The 13,014-nt window shown below is 45.7% G+C and overlaps 1 protein-coding gene across 2 annotated transcripts in view; it reads right to left on the bottom strand.

Annotated features, from left to right (window-relative positions):
• Nucleotides 1–600: 600 nt before the first annotated feature.
• The window catches only part of ppp1r12c (protein phosphatase 1, regulatory subunit 12C), a 14,752-nt gene continuing 2,338 nt past the window's right edge, over nt 601–13,014 (bottom strand). The window contains exons 5-24 of one of the 2 annotated variants that reach the window (XM_062447827.1): nt 10,999–11,158; nt 10,652–10,796; nt 9,992–10,066; nt 9,689–9,768; nt 8,966–9,078; nt 8,588–8,655; nt 8,191–8,321; nt 7,850–7,937; nt 7,621–7,735; nt 7,081–7,196; nt 6,831–6,886; nt 6,673–6,712; nt 6,420–6,524; nt 6,170–6,223; nt 5,966–6,016; nt 3,641–5,241; nt 2,125–2,862; nt 1,868–1,933; nt 1,716–1,778; nt 601–1,561 (exon numbers count right to left, since the gene is read on the bottom strand). In XM_062447827.1, the coding sequence (XP_062303811.1) occupies nt 5,155–5,241; nt 5,966–6,016; nt 6,170–6,223; nt 6,420–6,524; nt 6,673–6,712; nt 6,831–6,886; nt 7,081–7,196; nt 7,621–7,735; nt 7,850–7,937; nt 8,191–8,321; nt 8,588–8,655; nt 8,966–9,078; nt 9,689–9,768; nt 9,992–10,066; nt 10,652–10,796; nt 10,999–11,158 (1,484 nt within the window). In that variant the 3' untranslated portion in view covers nt 601–1,561; nt 1,716–1,778; nt 1,868–1,933; nt 2,125–2,862; nt 3,641–5,154. Of the gene's footprint in view, nt 1,565–1,715; nt 1,779–1,867; nt 1,934–2,124; nt 2,863–3,640; nt 5,242–5,965; nt 6,017–6,169; nt 6,224–6,419; nt 6,525–6,672; nt 6,713–6,830; nt 6,887–7,080; nt 7,197–7,620; nt 7,736–7,849; nt 7,938–8,190; nt 8,322–8,587; nt 8,656–8,965; nt 9,079–9,688; nt 9,769–9,991; nt 10,067–10,651; nt 10,797–10,998; nt 11,159–13,014 lie in introns of both variants that reach the window. The other variant, XM_062447826.1, reaches the window with a different exon arrangement.

A 13,014-nucleotide genomic window follows, 5' to 3' on the forward strand; every position in this document is an offset into this window, starting at 1 on the left:
AAGACAACACAGTAGGCCTATCCACTATTGTAGGTTATATATGCATAATAACTGTGAGCATAGTGTTTTTGCTGAATGAAGTTCGTGTTGTCATCTAAAGTGTAAGTAGCCAGTTTGTTACCATTTATTGTGTTTAAGTAACTTAGTTTCACAGGTAGAGCAGATCGGGGTGTAGTGGTTAAATATTCTAGCGATTCACATCAATTCACAAATTTCAAAAATAGCCCACATCCACTGAGCTATCAGGGATCATAACAATCTCCACTCAACATTTAAATTTGACATTGAACTATCTAGTTGTATAAACCTGCAGAGTTGTGGTGTCAGAAAACCAGACGAAAGCAGGGCTCCCCCGTTACCTCTCTGGGTTAGTGTGCATGCCCTGAAAGATGGGGCAGGACTGCAGTCTGGGTTCAAAACCAGCTGTCACCCTTTTCTGTATGTCTTCCTCCCTCTCCGTTCTTTTCCTGTCACACTTAAATTAACTGTCCAATACAGCATGTCAAACACAATCCACAACTAAATAAACTGAGGGAAATAACCACACAACAACTTGTCTTTGAAAGTTGTTTTTGTCAGTTTTTGTTTTATGCGATTCAGTTTGGAGCACTTTTAAGAGTAATACAGAATTTCACAGTGTTTGGTGAAAGAATTACTTTGGTGCCTGAAGTTACATTGTTGGGACTTATGGGATTTAGATAGGGACAGACATTTCAACAAAAGAGGCAGAATAATCCTCTACGATGGATTGAATATGAACAATTCATTATATTTATTATTTTTAAAGCATCATCATATCAACTCAGACAGAATTATGACACACCTATTTATACTTTAACAAAGTTATTTTTTTGAGGGGGCACAGCATTCAATTTGGGCGGGCATTGTCCGTCAATGCGCCCCCTTGGAGCCGACCCTGGCTTATATGCACAATAACATGCAACTATTAAGTATATTTGACTGGTTAATCTGATTGCTTGTAAAATGGTAATTAGACTATATCATTGTCCTCACAGGTAACCTAAAAACCCACAGAAACAGGAAAGAGAACTCCAGGAAAAAATCCTTGAGAGGAATCTTACTTTTGGGTTAAATCTACTGCAGTCCATCCATGGTCTGTTAAAAGTTAATGGACCGTAGAACGTAGATTTCAAACAATCGTCCAGCCAAATGTGTCAGAAAAGGTTTTGTGGCGAGGCCAAGTTCAGACTTGTATTTACAGCGTATAAAAATAAACTTTTTACAAGCAATGTCACAGGGCTTCACAAACGCCCATATAACTGCCCCTCAACCAACCTAAACCCTCAAGGAAGACAAGGAAAAACTCCCAGAAAAACTAATTGAGAAAAATTGGAAGAAACCTTGGGAGGAGCAATTCGGTGAGGGATCCCCTCCTCCAGAGATGGTTGGTGACAGAGGAAAGCACAGGTTTGAACTGTCCATCACGGCCTTCGTCAACCTGTATCTTGACTCAGATGATCAATGTCATTGTGACAAGATGTGCTTAGTCGTCATCATCAAATTCTTTTTGCCTCCAGATCCAGAAACTTGGATTACTTAACTTCTAAAAAACAACAACAAAAAAACACCCAGATTACAGAATAAGACATCCACAAAATATTGCTCCCAAATGTGTGCATCATAACAGTGCGACCATCTATCGTAATTAAAGAAAGGAAGGGATTGTAACATGTCAGTTAACATTGGTTTCATACCCAGTCCATCTCCTCACATTCTTCATCTTCATGACAGCAGGTTATTCCTCCAGACATATCAGCCTAAATGAACAGAGAAACCGCATTTTACACGATACCATATTGACAGTATATCGTTTCCATTGTCTAACCCTTGAAGTCAGGACACATACCCAGTCCATGTCCTCCTCTCCAGACAAAACGAGACCCTGGAGTTTTACGCATTGCTGAATAAGGTCCTAGTAGAAAATTAGAGTTAATAGAAAATTAGTTTGAACCCAGTTGATATGCTAGACAGTCATGGATTTAGGTTTTGTTTTAGTCATGAACGTTACAACTAACATGCGTGACTATCTCATACGCATATGAAATACACCGGTTATTCATGAGAATACATATTCATGGGAATATGGGCAAAATGTATCTGTACCAAATCCACTTTGAGCAGGTTGTGTGTCGCTTGACAAGCCTAGGGAGATCCAAAATTATGATTAGAGAAATGACAGGTGACATGAAATCTTATTCTGCAAACTAAACGTTAATTGAAATGACTGTATTCAAATGAAAACAAGAAAGGAATACATGACCGGAATCAAACTTGGTAGCTTCAATGCCATCTGGTTGTGGCTTCAATGCTGTCCGGTTGTGGCTTCAATGACGTCTGGCAGCCATTTGTTTGGTGGCATCAAGCCGTTTGTTTGGTGGCATCAAGCCGTTTGTCTGGTGGCATCAAGCCGTTTGGTGGCATATTTCAGCCATTGTATGTTTTTTGTACATGTGTAGTGTACTGGCTACATACAGCCATTTATCTGCGCCCTTCCGGCCATCACAGAGAGAGAATAGAGACAGAGAGAGAGCATAGAGTACACCAGAGAGTGCAGACAGTGCAGAGTACAGATACTCAGAGAAGCAAAGATGCAGCACGTTGACACAAAAAGCAAAAGAGAGGATGGTTATACACCACAATTTATAATCCTTATAACAATACATCCACCATTTGAATTGAATATCAATAAACATCAATGGTTTTTGCTCTAGAAGCATAGTTGCATTCTGTTGTATACCATAATGCCAATTCAAGTAGATTTTCAACTGTAGCTTCTAGACTTGTGGGAACTTGCAGAAGAGAGAACAGTACTTCTCAGGTATTTTGATGTGACGTAAGAACCTGCAACAGGTAGAGCAGTCATTAGCTCTGGCTTCATTTTGCTCTCACGGTTAAAGAGACAAATGCTTAGGTCCATGTAAAATAATCCTACACACCACTGAAAGGCAACAGTCTTTTGCTGAAAATGAAATGTCTTTAAAAGTGTATTACGGTACTTTAAAATATGGTATTATCTGCCCCATTGTTCCCAAATGAATACCAATTGCCAATTGCTACCAAGTCATTTTAAAATTAAAACCGTAAAAAAAACGGGTAAATATCTGATGAATGCACGTTATAACGTGTCACTTGTTGAGCCAAGTCAGCCAATATGTAAACAAAACACAAAGATAAGCCACATTTTTGGACAAATTTGTATATACGAACACAGAAAACAGTTTGCCAGTCAAGTAAAAATGTTTCAACACCACAGACAACGCCAGCTGATTGACAGCGATAGTGCTGAACAGGCCAAGTGCGCTCTATCAGATGATGAGAAGTACGATGTGAGCACACGATGCTACCACACCTTTTTAATGCGCCCGATTTACATTCTCTCAATTTTCGTAACTATTCTCTTAAGTGCTATATCTATGGCGCTGCCACTGTCTAACTGTAGTCCCTGGATAAATATTGTCTAATTTCTGGAAAAAACGAAAAAGCGCCCCTGCTTCCAATTCTCAATGTCTCAATAATTCTAGTTCAACCAACATCAAAAGGTAAAATACAATGTTTCAATGTAGAAATACAAATCCGAAAAATTCTGGATTACAGAAACATGAAAGGAAATCATACTCACCAGACGAAACAGGCAACAAAACTCAGGTTTGTCAGCTGTTATTTATATACAGCCCTTCGACTCACGTCATACCAGGGAAATGGTGACATCAAGCTGAATCGAAACTTAACTGTCCTGGAGCATTCTGATGGTCCATCCACCGTTCAACTTTGCCACAGTATTTTGTAGTAGTAGAAGCAATGAGGCTGTAATCAACTTTCAGGTTAGTGCATACACTGTCATGACAAACATGTCATGAAAGTTGTGTTACAACCTCATTTTGAGTATGGTTTTTATTTCTACCAGCGATAATTCGACCAGATGGTTTGTCACAAGCCTGTTTCTTGTTTCAAACCCAGGGTCTCAGAGGAGGAAGCCCACAGCGGCACAGTTCAGCCAGAGAGTGTTTAAGGATTCTCTGGTTCAGCTGCACTGGGTCAAACTATTAAACCCAACCCAACTGTCAAAATTTAGGAAGACTGAGCATCAAGATCGAGAAAAGAAGCATTACCGGAGGTAATAACCTTTAGTTACCATACTGTATTTTATTTTTGACTTTGTGTACTTTTGCCAAAGCAAAATAGAAATATTAATTACAAATATATATAGAAAGGCACATTGTCAAAATACAATTTGGCATGCATTTTACTTTAAAAAAAATTGCAGTAAACATTCAAAAAGACTTGACCCATCTTGCCTGCATCTAGGAACCAACAGGTCTCAGTCACACTATGAGCACCCACCATCTTGGTCCTTGTACAAGAGACCACCGCAGCATCAGGAGAGGAGCCCATGTACTTAAATATACACATAAATATACATTCACAGGAGAGGGAAATAAACATGCAGTAAAATACAGTTTGGTCCAACTTTACAGTAGTCAGCTCAAGTTGAGTATTGACCCAAACTCATCCTGAGAGAGACACACACCAATCACTTCACCTTTTCCCCAAAGAACATGCAATACTAGCTAGACATGAGGGGGGAGCCCATATTTGTTTGTTTTTTGGCACATTTACAAGACCATTTTTGTTGTTTTGGGTCTAATTCTAATAAGGTCCCCTCGATTTGTTCATAGGACCAAATGTCTGACTTTGACATTATTAGCCCTGTCCAACATAGGTGTCTAGTGGTATATACTCACAATTATAATCATGTTCTTGTTTGTTTTTTGCATGGCTTTAAAGCAGAAGCGAAGCACATAAAAAATATTCCAGTAAAATAAGAGCGGTGAGGATCAAACATAGATTAACAGGAACGGCCTACAGTACCCTGTAAATCCATAGGAGGTGCTGTTCAGCTTGGTACACAGTGGATCGACTAACTTGAGGCCAAACCACAGAAATAACCCTGAACATCTCGTCTTTCCAGTTCCTGATTAGTCAATTGACTAATGTGCTGTTGGTCTTTCAAAATCAGAGCAGTGGAAGGGGCTTGTGTTCCCTGGTTTGTGCCTTTTGAGATGGGCTAAAGAAGGAATTTGTTACTTTTAACACTTTGCTTGGTTCGCGGGTCTTTCGCAAAAGGCGAGCCGCTCATTTGGAGAGTTTGCTGATGACTCGGATCAGGGCAGAATTCTCATCCTTCAGCCTCTGGTTGTCTGCTCGGAGGTCCACCAAAACCTGCCGGGGGGGCAGAAACATCATCAGGTAAGGGGGCAGGACAGCCTTCATGAACTTCCTGACAACGCCTCGACAGTCCTGAACAGAGGGATCAGGTTCCCGTTCTATATCCTGTCACTGTGCCGTCTGCATGGCGTGTGCCATGTGACTTTGGATACACCAAAGTCTCCCAAGTGTCTTATGGGATAAAGAGAGACTCCAGGTAGCAACATGACATGAACCAACAGGTTCCATGACAGCTTCTGTCCCCAGGCGGGGCGTATCCTTGACGAGTTCATCTGCCACCCTATACCCTCCCTGTACCCCCACCCGACCATCCTCCACCCCCTGAACTATCACCCCCCTACCCCACCCTCTGCTCCAGCTGCACCCGCTACACTCCCATCAAACTCCATCTCACCCAACTGCCAGCACAAGTCACTTTACTCTACTTACATACATATTGTTTAGTCTTAGATTTTAGTCTCAGTTGTTTCAGTGAATTATTTAGTATTATTAAATTTTTCAAATTCTTATTTATGTTAGATACATATTGTTGATAAGAATAGCTCATATTACGTTAGGACTTTAGATGATTTATGATAGCTTCAGATAGGCCGCTGGGGATTGTCAAGTAAGATCAGGACCCAATAATACCAACGTACCTGTGTAACTTTGATACAAATGGCAATAAACCTGAAACTTTAACTTAATAAATGGTCTCATTTGCAATGTGCCTTTGTACCTTTAATTCATCCTCCAGTTCCAACGCTCTTCTCTGGAGTGCTCTTTTCTCCTGCAGGAACAAGGAAAAAAAACTAACAATGAAAACCATTGTTTCACACAAGCTTTCCAAGCGTGCTCTTCTGACAACAATTTCAATAGCACTACTAAACGGTGTACCGAACACAAAGATGAGTTGACAAATCGCTGGCGGTTGGAGACTTACAAATCTTTCCAGTTCTAGCAGAGCCGGTCTGTCAGCACTGCTCTCTTCTTGACTCTGCGGTGGAGACAAACATTCAAACGGAGCACGGTGACGCATGAGCCACACCGCAAGGCTACCGAGTAGCCGCTTCTCCAAATTCCGAGTACTAAACACTTATTCTATATATTTTTTAAAGGGGATTGCTGGTCGGCTCCCGCTGTGCAGAAATCAGCAAGTGTGGTGCATTGTGGGGATGCGTGTGGAGGCTGACCTGTCGGAGTTTCTCCAGCTCCACCTTGCTCTGGCTGAGCAGCAGCTCCGTCTCCTGCAGACGCTCCTTCAGCAGGCTGTTCTTCTCCACCACCTCCGAGTACAGCTGCCAGGGAAGCAGCACAAGAGACGCTTTTAGCTTGGCATCCTCCCCCCCCCCCCCCTCGCTGCCCGCCCCCCCAACACACCGTTTTAGACCGTTTCCGTGTGGCCGTATCAACAGGACGTGTCTGCGAATAGAAACCGCCACTCACCGTCTTGTAGTCAGGTGACGAATGCCCAGATTGAGACTCACTGAAAAGGCAGGGAACAGACGTGGGTTATTGTTGGGGTTTGGTTCCCCCCACCCCACCCGCCACCCGCCGGAAACACGTCATGGTCACGAAATGCGTTGCCAGGAGGGGACACCTACCTCGGAGGGTCCTTGGCGTGAGAATCACCCAGACAGAACTCGTTCTCGTCTTCATTCTGAGCAAACAATTGTTACGTTAAATCGTTGGCACGGTAACACAAAACCAGCGTTTGCAGTTTTTTTTTTGCTCAATTCACAAGATTAACAAAATGATCCAGATTTGCAGTCGTTTCTCCCAGCGACGGTGTGTGTAAGGTCTGTAAGACACTGCTGGGACGGAGGCCACATGAGACCATGGGGTCGATCTCACCTCTCCAGGCAGCTGGACGATCCCAGTGGAGCGTCTCTCCTTCCTCCCCCGCCGTTTCTCCCTCACTCCCAGACGAGACTCTCCCTCGGGCTCCTCCAGCCTCACTGGGTCAGTGTCTGGAACAGACACACAGCCCACTGTTCACTATAAATGCCTGACCACAGACCTTTTAATAGAGACTACTCACAATATAGACCAGTGGTTCCCAACCCTGGTCCCGTCCTGCCTGTTTTGGATGTTTCCCTGCTCCAACACACCTGATTCTAATGAATGGTCACAAGCAACATCTAAAACATGCAGGACAGGGTGCCCTGAGGACCAGGGTTGGAAACCACTGATATAGACTACTCACAATATAGACTACTCACAATAGACAAAACATGATTTTCTTTTTGGTAATTGTATAAACAGTTGGAAACTCATTCTTGTGCATGTGTATTCTTTAAGGGAGGGCTACAGTTGCTTCAGATACGTATAAATCAGATATGTGCGGCACGCAGTCCAGTCCCCTGGGGGGGGGGGGGGGGGGTTGGCTCCCACCTCTCTCTGCAGGCGTGATGGTGACGATGGGGCTGACGGGCTGGACGGAGCGCGGCGGCTCCGCAGGTTTAACCACCGTCTTCTCTGCCTCCTTCAGGTCAGTGAGGGTCACGCCCTGTCATGAAAAACAAGCGCGCTCTTTTTGTAAGAGGATAAGTGACCCGGGACAAGACCCAAAGATGTGGTGCGCATTTGATTCTTCAAGGGCTGTCGGGTGAGCGCCGTTCACCTGGGTGGAGCGTCGAGACTGTCGCATGAGACGTGAGCGGGCTTTCCTCTGGAACTCAGACTCTTCATCTCTGACTGGGGCCTGGAACCTGAGGGAACACACATCCACGGTGCAGACGCATTAGAACTCATCACCAGAACCCGGTGGAGCGTTCATTCCGCTCCAATGGAACCCTCCGCGTTCTTCTCATCTGCACACACAACTCAGTTTTGCCAGCTTAAGTATCCCTGCACTCACTGCATCCATGAACACTGTCATTTGACAACATCCAGAACTTCAGAATCTCCAGTCTCTGAGGTCCACCTAGGGTGTTTGTGAAGTGGTTTGTGGGGGGGTCTTACTTGCGCCTGTCAGCGTTGGGGTTGTTGGGGCTCTCTGCCGGGCTGTCCCTCCTCTGGGGAGTGGGCGGGACCCGGGCGGTGCGGCTGGCCAGGTCCTGCTCCTTCTCCTCCACATCCCGCTCCTCCGGAGTCTGGGGGGGGGGGGGGGGGGGGGGGGCAGCGGGGGGGAAAAACAACAACCCAAAATGTCACGGAGACGGTCATTCAACGCTTTGGGGATTATGACTGACGAATCAAACGGATTACAAATGACACACCAAAAAAAAGCGGATACGTTCTTTAGATACCTCATTCACGTTTGTAGGTTTAGCTACTACAAAGAGCATTCTGTATAGGCAACAGATCAATACGGTTACACAGTACAAGAGAACTACAAATATGGCCGCCTGCGTATTACCTTCTCAACAGGGCTGTGTGCGGGGGTGGGGACACTCTCACTATCAGGACTGGACACAGCGGAACTCTCTGTCACACAAAAAGGTCATACGTCAACAGGGGTCAAAGGTCAACACCAAACTGAGGTCCCTCTGGTTGTGCAATCTACAGTGTGAAGTCTAAACCCAGTAAAAAAGCTGGGTGCTCAGGAAAACAGACCACTGTGTGCAAATTTGAATCAATTTAACTTATGGCCGACATTAGCATTTAGCCTTAGCAGTGTTGTAATGTATGCATTTAGCAGATACTTTTATCCATAGCAACGCATATGTGGTGGTGGGGGGAGGGCATCTCCTTGATCTAAAAGCTCCAACCACTGAGTAACACACAGTTTGTTTACCTGAGCCGCTCTCTCTCTCCTCGTTCAGCTCCAACCCTCCCGACACGCCCCTCTCCTTCGACTGGTCCTGGACGTTCATCTTGTCCCTGCTGCTCATCCTGCACACGGAGGTCCTGGACACACAGGCCACGCTATGGGGTTAGCCTTGTTAGCCTCGCTAACGCTTCACCACACCATGGGGTTAGCCTTGTTAGCCTCGCTAACGCTTCACCACACCATGGGGTTAGCCTTGTTAGCCTCGCTAACGCTTCACCACACCATGGGGTTAGCCTTGTTAGCCTCGCTAACACTTCACCACGCTATGGGGTTAGCCTTGTTAGCCTCGCTAACGCTTCACCACACCATGGGGTTAGCCTTATTAGCCTCGCTAACGCTTCACCACACCATGGGTTAGGCTTGTTAGCCTCGCTAACACTTCACCACACTGCTGTTAGTATGCATGCTATATCCTTCTCTAGACTGTCCAGGTAAGGACATGAATAGATACCCATTGATTGGAGTCGGAATTTCCCCCTAGAGCAGTCTTTCCCGACCCTGGTCCTCAGGGACCACTGCCCTGTATGAATCTAGATGTTTCCCTGCTCCAACACACCTGATTCAAATGAATGGTCGTTATCAGGCTTCCACAGAGCTTCCTAACCACCATTCATTTGAACCAGGTGGCCCTGTGTGTGGTAAGGAGACCCCGGTGTGAGAGACAGATAGGCTGGGCCTTCAACACACCTCCGCCGTTTGTTCTGGGCGTTGGCAGCAGCGGATCCCGGCTGGTTCAGTCTGTCCACGAAGGACTGTTCGTTACGCCACTGTGGGGGAGAGGGGACACAAAAAGCCACAATGTTTGATATCGTACCGTTCTCCAAAAAAAAAAAAAAAAAGAGACAGGCGACGTCCATGGCTAACATGATATACGCCGCCAAATTTGAATGGATGAGTAATTTGCATGTTTAGGTTAGGAGGCTGATTTGCATATGGCATGGACACAAATCATCTTTTTGCACAGACAAAATAGTAGGACGGGAATCTCACGTTGGCTTGCTTCAGCGACAGCTCCTTCAGCAGGGCGGCCACGCTCTCGTCAGCGACATCAAACGGCGTCTGACCCTGGAAGAGTTATTTTTGCGAAACAAACTCGAGTTAAGAAGAAATAGGAAACGTGACACAATGAAAGCCCCGCTCGGCTCGTCTGTAAACATGGCAGGGCAGTGTGTGGGTGTGTGTGGCAGTGTGTGTGGCAGTGTGTGGGTGGGTGTGTGTGGCAGTGTGTGGCAGTGTGTGTGTGTGACCTGCGCTCGAAGTTCAGACACAAGGCACGGAGCGCGTTGTCAAGAGAACAGCACGCATACCTCGCATTGCTGAGTGACAGTAAGAGCAGAGGGTTCATAACGCACAGGAGCCCACACCACCACCACCCCCACCCCCACCCCCACCACCACCCCCCCCACCCCCACCACCACCACCCCCACCCCCCCCACCCCCACCACCCCCACCACCCCCACCACCACCACCACCACCACCACCACCACCACCACCACCCAGAACAGTTCAAAGCGTATCTCCACAGTTGCTGCATTGTCATTCCCCCCACAACACACAGGGTGTCCTACTACAACGCGTGTGTGTAGCAACACACACATCACGCGATTTGAAAAGGAGTGGCGTGTCTGCTGGGTGTGTGCCGTGTCTCACCCCGTTGCTGCGGGCCTCCATGTCGCACAGGTGTTCGGCCAGGATCTGGCAGGCCTCTCCCTGGCCCCAGTGAGCCGAGGCGTGGAGGGGCGTCCAGCCGTCGCAGTCCATGGCCGACACTTCCAGCCCACACTGGCACAGCAGCCTGAAAACACACCCACGTGAGGAGCCCCCAAGTTAGGCCTGACGCGAGGCTGGGACGATCCGAACGTGTCCAGATGTATCGGTATCGGCAAACCCGGACGGCTCGTCACAGTTCGCCCCTGAGGCTCCCTTTGGTGTACGACGACTACGTGAAATGTATCGTACAAGGGAAGAAGAAGAAGAAGAAAAAAACAGTTGCTCACTTGATGGCCTCCAGGTAGCCCTTGGCTGCCGCTACGTGCAGGGGTGTGGCCCCGGTCCGAGGGTGGCGGAGGTCCGAGGGCAGCCCCTCCGTCAGCCAGGCCCGGGCGTCCGTCATGATCTGCTCCTCCTCCACCCGCTTAGCTGCCTCCACATCCACACCTGACCCACAGCAGGACAACATACTCAATACATACATACAGTCATACAGTTAGGTCCATAAATATTTGGACATTGACACAATTTTCATCATTTTGGCTCTGTATACCACCACAATGGATTTGAAATGAAACAATCAAGATGTGCTTTAAGTGCAGACTTTCAGCTTTAATTTCAGGGTATTTACATCCAAATCAGGTGAACGGTGTAGGAATTACAATACATTTTATATGTGCCCCCCCCCCTTTTTAAGGGACCAAAAGTAATTGGACAATTGGCTGCTCAGCTGGTCCATGGCCAGGTGTATGTTATTCCCTCATGGGAGTTCGTTATTTCATTGACAAGGAGCAGATAAAAGGTCTAGAGTTCATTTCAAGTATGGTATTTGTGTTTGGAATCTGTTGCTGTCAACTCTCAATATGAAGTCCAAAGAGCTGTCACCATCAGTGAAGCAAGCCATCGTTAGGCTGAAAAATCAAAACAAACCTATCAGAGAGATAGCAAAAACATTAGGTGTGGCTCAATCAACTGTTTGGTACATTCTTAAAAAGAAAGAACGCACTGGTGAGCTCAGCAACACCAAAAGACCCGGAACACCACGGAAAACAACTGTGGTGGATGACAGAAGAATTCTTTCCCTGGTGAAGAAAAACCCCTTCACAACAGTTGGCCAGATCAAGAACACTCTCCAGGAGGTAGGCGTATCTGTGTCAAAGTCAAAAATTAAGAGAATACTTCACCGAGTAAATACAGAGGGTTCACCACAAGATGTAAACCATTGGTGAGTCTCAAAAACAGGAAGACCAGATTAGAGTTTGCCAAAAAACATCTAAAAGAGCCTGTACAGTTCTGGAACAACATCCTATGGACAGATGAGACCAAGATCAACTTGTACCAGAATTATGGGAAGAGAAGAGTATGGAGAAGGGAAGGAACTGCTCATGATCCAAAGCATACCACCTCATCAGTGAAGCATGGTGGAGGTAGTGTTATGGCGTGGGCATGTATGGCTGCCAATGGAACTGGTTCCCTTGTATTTATCGATGATGTGACTGCTGACAAAAGCAGTAGGATGAATTCTAAAGTGTTTCTGGCAATATTATCTGCTCAGATTCAGCCAAATGCTTCAGAACTCATAGGACGGCGCTTCACAGTGCAGATGGACAATGACCCGAAACATACTGCGAAAGCAACCAAAGAGTTTTTTAAGGCAAAGAAGTGGAATGTTCTGCAATGGCCAAGTCAATCACCTGACCTAAATCCAATTGAGCATGCATTTCACTTGCCAAAAACAAAACTGAAGGGAAAATGCCCCAAGAACAAGCAGGAACTGAAGACAGTTGCAGTAGAGGCCTGGCAGAGCATCACCAGGGACGAAACCCAGCGTCTGGTGATGTCTATGGGTTCCAGACTTCAGGCTGTCATTGACTGCAAAGGATTTGCAACCAAGTATTAAAAGTGACAATTAGATTTATGATTATGTTAGTTTGTCCAATTATTTTTGGTCCCTTAAAAAGGGGGGGGCCACATATAAAATGTGTTGTAATTCCTACACCGTTCACCTGATTTGGATGTAAATACCCTGAAATTAAAGCTGAAAGTCTGCACTTAAAGCACATCTTGATTGTTTCATTTCAAATCCATTGTGGTGGTATACAGAGCCAAAATGATGAAAATTGTGTCAATGTCCAAATATTTATGGACCTAACTGTATGTAATGCTCAGTCTATTTGAATGATTTCTGATTTGTTGTTTAACTTTTTTTTGGGGGGGGGAATGCATTTGAACATAATAATAATAATATTATTAACAATAATACTAATGGGACGGCTATAACCAACAGCTTAGAGAAAATGCAC

This window comes from Osmerus eperlanus, chromosome 22, assembly GCF_963692335.1.
Source record: "Osmerus eperlanus chromosome 22, fOsmEpe2.1, whole genome shotgun sequence".
Lineage (NCBI taxonomy): Eukaryota > Metazoa > Chordata > Actinopteri > Osmeriformes > Osmeridae > Osmerus > Osmerus eperlanus.